Below are 6,000 nucleotides of genomic sequence, written 5' to 3' on the forward strand. Positions count from 1 at the left end.
GGTGAACATGAAGGCACACCATGCTCTATCAAACACGTAAAATTTCCCAGCACACACAATTCGCACCCCTTTTATTAGATTGACTGGTATGGTTTCCTTTGCCAATTCTGAAATCAGTTTATTGTTGAACTACACCCCCCCTCTCTTCTTGCCAATGATGCACAAGCTACTAACTTGCACGCCCATGCTTAGGCTGCAAGGACTATAATACCAAGCCTGCAAGAGCTGGTCATACAACTGTCTCTTAACAATAATCCTTCAAGTCAACAAATTGAAAGCAAACAAAATTAGGTACAGAGAAACCTAAATACCCTGGTTGCCCCCACACGACAATTCCAACATGTCTACTTGTGCTTGCAAAAGGCTAGTAGTTCCAAATTTGTGCACCATCACAGCTGTCTGCAGAATTTTTGAGATTCAACTGTCAATTTGAACACTGGACAGCAAAGAGTTTAGGGCATATCAGATATTCACAAGTGTGGCCTTATCTTCTGCAACACTAAACTAGGAGTTACCAGACTGCCTCATGGACATCATTGATATTCCACAGGGCAAACAAGATATTTCATCGACAATGCGATTATCAATTGCCCTCGTAAACTTCTAAACCAAAACATCTGGCACATTCACATACTCAGCTCAGACAAACCATACAGTTCATATGTCAAGTCTCCATTTAAAAAAATATGGCCACCCCTCCTAATAGCATTAAGCATTGCATTTCAATCAAAACTGTCTTCACCAGAAGACAATCACTGACAAACCATACAGTTCATATGTCAAGTCTCAATTTAAAAAAATGTGACCCCAACTAATAGCATTACGCAATACAATTCAATCAGAACTGTCTTCACCAGAAGACAATCACTTATTCTATGTTTTGAAGCTATACTTCTCATGTAATCAATATCACATGTTCTGTAGTTTAATGAGAGCATCAGAAACGAAAACAAGCAGACTGGAGGATATTCCACCATATAATTTCGGAAACCCCATGACATTCCAAACTCTACCTTAATCCCACCTACCATCAAGACCCATAATTGTTTCTCGAAATTATGATCATCAACAAGAAAACACTGCAAAACAGGGCAAAGAAACCAAAGGCTAAAAACACCCTCTTCTTTCTTCCCTTTCATGCACTTGTGTACACACAGTTTGCCAATCAGATTCCAATACAACACAGTAACCACCGGCCAGTGTTTCCATTTCAAGGGGAAAATGCACAACAGCTCAACAATTCACAATGGCAGAGGTACATCAATCACACCCTGAGATACAATTTATCAAATAAACGACACATTCACAGTGAAAGAGCTTGTCGATGTGCTAACCTGCACAACAGTTCCGAGAAAGAAAAATATTAACCACATCTCAATAGGATAAACTTGTAAGTTGGGTTAATGATAGAGTCGGCACCTTGATGCCTAGGGTACGAGTAAATAAGAAGTTCAAGACATATCTACAGCTCAGTATGCTGATCAGCAAGTTCCATTTGAGGTTGCAAGACATTATTTACTTAACCCCGATAATAGGGTGAGAAAGATCTAGAGGACGACCTTGATCTGTGCATATACCTACGAGGAGGAGAGCGAGGAGATGGAGATCTGCGAGTATATCTACGAGGAGGAGAGCGAGGAGATGGTGATCTGTACCTCCTTTCACTTCTGTATGCGTACGGTGACACTGATCTATCTCTGTATCTACTGCTACTTCTATAAGGAGAATCTTGGGGGGATGGAGACCTACCCCTATACCTCCTTCCATATCTGTAAGGAGAATATCGTGGAGAGTGCGACCTCTCCCCGTACCGACTGCCACTTGCATAAGGGGATCTGTCTCTGTATCCGCTTCCCCCTCTGTAGGGAGAGTAGTCAGGGGAATAGTCTCTCAAGGTGCGATACGGAGAATATTGAGGAGATCGCCTTCCATCATACCCTCGACCTCTATCATAATCATACGAAGCTGTAGATAAAAAACCCGCATGTTAGCAGGCTAGTGGCATCTAGCATAGATATCAAGATATGAAGAAACACGTACATGTCCCTCTTGAGGTCCTCACTCCCAGGTACTTTCCAGGTGTGGGAGTTCTTGCTCGTTTACGTTTGGCCTGCCAGTCAAGAAAAGTAACCGTTCAGCCCATAGTAAAATGTCAAATACGGTTAATGTCAAATACGGTTGGCCTCTGGCCAAAAAACACAGGATTGATGTTAAAAGACATTTCTAAAAACATGGAAGAAAAATGTTGCCAATGTACCCTGGTGTGCCTTCGTACCACACAAAATTTCCGAATATGCGACACTTGCTCTTGAGACCCAACATGCAAACAAAGGACAATACATGTCAAGCATGACATGGAAACAGAAGAGACCAAATAGACCTTGCTTCTGACTTGTCGCAGGTTGAAGTTCTGAATGCAGCACTAAATGCAAAGCAAGAATCTTGGTGACAGACACTTGTTGGAACTCGCAAAGCATGCACATAAGCCATGTCGAAGTTAAAGGTCGATATACACAAGAACTGCTTGTTAGGCTGCGCGAGATTTGATTACAGCTTGGACAAGTTGCGACTGTTGATGCTGTCCAGGTAGTCGCTCTTTGGGTAAAGGTGTTCAAAAGTCGAGCTGAGTATGGATAACCAAAACCAAACTATCAGAACGACATCTAAGCGTGCCTGTTAAGTGATCCTTCCCCTCACCGAGCACTCACAAATGGCATTGAAGAAAAAAGAAAAATAACAAGGGAGCAAGCAGAAACAACAGCCTGTAAGTTCCTTCAAAATCAAATAACTTACTTTTGCCATTACAGCTTTATCAATGATGGGTGCTCATACCTTCTCAACAGTTATGACACGACCCTCCAAAACAGACTTGTTTAAATGCCTAATGCATCGCTCAGCACTATCCATAGAATCCATAGTCACAAAACCAAACCCACGTGACTCCTTGGTTCTTGGATCCACCACCAAATGACATTCCATTACCTACAATAGGCGCAAACATGATTCAGAGCGTCATACATTGTACACTGTTGAAACTAATCATACTATCCTAGAGTTGTACTACTAAGCTTCAATTTTAGGACCAATGAGACAACCTTTCCTTCGGAGGAGAAGTGATCGTCAAGGTCTTTTTCCGACACTCGAGAAGAAAGACCTGTAATATACAGATTGTTACCGGGGTTGTGCGCATCCTCCTCATTACTGTAACTCCTGAAAAAAAAAAACCTGTACTTAACCTAAAGGCAATATTTTCTACAGGCCCAGGGCAAGAAAACATACATAAATGTGCGGTTGTATATATCATCCAGGCTCACAAGTCGGGTCAGAGAAAGGTGAAAATACAAGCCAACGTACGTAAACAAACCATACCTCACTGGACTTTGAGACCTGGATCTTGAATAAGACCGATATCTGGGTGGAGGAGACGGACTGTCGTACCTGAAGGCCAATACAAGCAATGTCAAGGCCCTCATATTTTAATAAACACATCAGCTTGGACTCTTTACCTATCGTAGCACAACAAGAACATAAGAAAAGTGACACAGCCGCTAAAATTAAAGTGAGAAATGGCATCAAGGAGAGCAAACCCAGATTATTAACAGCCTTCAACCACCAAAGCTTTCAAGACAAACAGCTTACAAGAAGCATACCCATGCTGTATGCAACAGGCCTCTTCTAAGCAAAGATGGGAACAGAAAACATAGAGAATCCAAAATGCACCAGAACAGGGCGCATTTAACATGGAAAGTCAAAAATGCACAGAACAAGGCTTCTATCGAGACAAATCTACAAAGTACCCGAATTTATCTCAAAAGAAAATGCAAGATATAGACTCCTGGTAGTCACCGTGATATTAATGCTCATAACACATCTTGCTCTTGTAGAGTGCTCATATTCTATGGGTGGAAAGACTTCTTCATTTGAAGATCATTGAGACAAAGAAAGAATAGTCTAATCATCGCACTTCAGAGAGCACTGGGATTACAGCAACTTAGAACTTGCGCTTAGCCTTAAAAGAATTATCATTCCCCTTGCCACAGTCACAAAGAATAAAAAATGAGAACTTCTATATCTCGAATGCCCAACTAGAGTGAGGCCAGACCATTTAACATATAGAAATAGCAGTTCGTTTTGTTTAAGGCATGATATGGTCCCTAATCATTATCCTGTGACATATTCAAATGTTCTAGCATACCAATACAGCTACCTATCTTTCTGCATACTCAGAGCATAATCAAGTTTCAAATAAAACTAGCTCGTGAAGAGACGAATTTGACATTTACCTGTCCATTGCCTAATTCAGTGAGCCTACACAAACATATGAGCGGACTTTCCCCAAGATTACAGCGACGTACCTGGAGCTGCGATACGATGAATAAGCCTGTCAAAAAATATCACTATGGTCAGTAACGCAAATATTTGTAGGCAACGGGTGAGATAAATTAGAAAATATTACCCAACAGGTTTACAGCATTAGCATCACACATAATCCAGAACCTGGAGACTAGAATTGCCCTCTAAACCGTGCCTTGCTTCCAACAGTGGTACGACAATTCTGTGTGCGCATATGAGGACAAGCCATCTAGCTTGTGGACTACCGTATGAAGCGAGAAGATATATTGCGTGATACCGAGTGCTAACAAAATTAGATATTGCGTGATATATAGTGCTAACAAAATTTGCCACAGATCTCTCTCTCTCTCTCTCTCTCTCTCTCTCTCTCTCTCTCTCTCTCTCTCTCTCTCTGTGCTTCCCCCTTCCATTCCACACACGCAAGCGCATGCTGAAGCTCACAAACCAGCCAAAAGGTTATGGCATCCAGCTGCACAAGACGAAAGCGACTTGGAGAGCAGAACAGAACTTACCATAGAGGAGCGCGTTCACCGTCCCGAAACCCTCACTTAGGCAGATGAAGAACACTGCGGGACGATAACCTAGTTTTCCTCTCTCGCTCTCTTGTAATGAGCACATAGGCTCCAGCCAGCCGACTAAAAGGGGGTCTGCAGGTGCGTGCGCTGACGTGGCTGACACTTTTTGTGGTCGGACCATGGCTGGCTGGCCGGTGTAGCCCCTCGTTGATAACTCACACGAGATCAACTAACGGGATCAACGGCGGAGGCGAGATCAGCCGTTGATCACGTGCTGCGTTTAATAAAAAAACGAGGTACCCTGTTGCGCGACCCGCCCTTCGAACCCACGACGCCCCACTCCGCAGCCCGCAGCCTTATCCACCTGCCCTATCGCGTATTGTTGAATGTAATGCAACTTTGCGCAATGAAAACCTTGCCTCCCCCTGTTGCGTCGATCCGACGGCCCAAATCGCGCGCGATGCCATCCACTCCCCTCCGCCATTGATCCCACGAGTTGGACCCCGTGTTATTTATAAACAAGGGGTGTAGCCCAAGGCTCACCCTCCCCGGCAAGCTTTCTTCACCCTTTGCAGTCTCTTCCCGCGTCCTCCTCTCCTAGCTGACAGTTTTTGGACCTTCGATCCTCCGACAGCAGCCCTGTTGTGCTCAAGCTTCACTCGCTGGCAGCCGGCTACCTTCCTCCTCCCCCTTACTGGCTGGCTGGCCGCACCAGCTCCATGTGCTAGGGCTATCTGTTGTAACAACTAGTACGGCCGGCCGCCGAAGTCTCTCTGCCCCCCTCCCCCTCACTCATATAAACCGGAACTCACCAGATGCAGCAAACTTTGACACGTGGCACTGGAAAACCAGTCTCCTTAATATATAGTATAGATAGATAGATTTATTTCCTGAAGATATAGTAAAAATACTATTGGATAACTTTTTGGCATACCAAAAGCCTTAGTTTTCATATGGGTGAAGGTCGTCCAAATTTGATGGCTTGACATGTGTCTCTTTATAAATCGAAGAGAAAGAAGGCATTTCTTTTCAAACTAGTATATGACCCGTGCGTTGCTACAGCCAAGAAAAGCATGGTTATTGGATCTCTCTCTCTCTCTCTCTCTCTCTCTCTCTCTCTCCACACATATAC

The 6,000-nt window shown here is 43.6% G+C and overlaps 1 protein-coding gene across 3 annotated transcripts; it reads right to left on the reverse strand.

Moving 5' to 3' along the window:
- Positions 1 to 1,345: 1,345 nt before the first annotated feature.
- On the reverse strand, positions 1,346 to 4,995 carry LOC147460872 (serine/arginine-rich splicing factor SR45a-like). 3 transcript variants are annotated; one of them, XM_086508561.1, is made up of 7 exons: positions 4,866 to 4,995; positions 4,356 to 4,381; positions 3,370 to 3,438; positions 3,096 to 3,210; positions 2,833 to 2,982; positions 2,041 to 2,110; positions 1,346 to 1,965 (listed from the first exon to the last, which is right to left on the reverse strand). In XM_086508561.1, the coding sequence occupies exons 1-7, from the start codon at positions 4,866 to 4,868 to the stop codon at positions 1,520 to 1,522; spliced, it is 879 nt and encodes a 292-aa protein (XP_086364687.1). In that variant the 5' UTR covers positions 4,869 to 4,995; the 3' UTR covers positions 1,346 to 1,519. The 3 variants fall into 3 exon arrangements, with proteins under 3 accessions (XP_086364687.1, XP_086364686.1, XP_086364688.1); XM_086508560.1 differs by lacking the exon at positions 4,866 to 4,995 and adding an exon at positions 4,498 to 4,797; XM_086508562.1 differs by lacking the exon at positions 4,866 to 4,995 and adding an exon at positions 4,457 to 4,499 and having other exon boundaries at positions 4,284 to 4,381.
- Positions 4,996 to 6,000: the final 1,005 nt, after the last annotated feature.

Source organism: Adiantum capillus-veneris, chromosome 3 (genome assembly GCF_014529385.1).
Source record: "Adiantum capillus-veneris isolate H3 chromosome 3, ASM1452938v2, whole genome shotgun sequence".
Taxonomy (NCBI): domain Eukaryota; kingdom Viridiplantae; phylum Streptophyta; class Polypodiopsida; order Polypodiales; family Pteridaceae; genus Adiantum; species Adiantum capillus-veneris.

Excerpts from the sequence above, each read along its gene's own strand:
- LOC147460872 (XM_086508560.1), bottom strand. The coding sequence starts at position 4,782 with ATGCGCTTGCGTGTGTGGAATGGAAGGGGGAAGCACAGAGAGAGAGAG. Across the intron at positions 2,983-3,095 it reads ACTTCTCCTCCGAAGGAAAG|GTAATGGAATGTCATTTGGT; the intron begins GTTGTCTCATTG and ends CGCCTATTGTAG. Across the intron at positions 1,966-2,040 it reads GAGGACCTCAAGAGGGACAT|CTTCGTATGATTATGATAGA; the intron begins GTACGTGTTTCT and ends TTTTATCTACAG.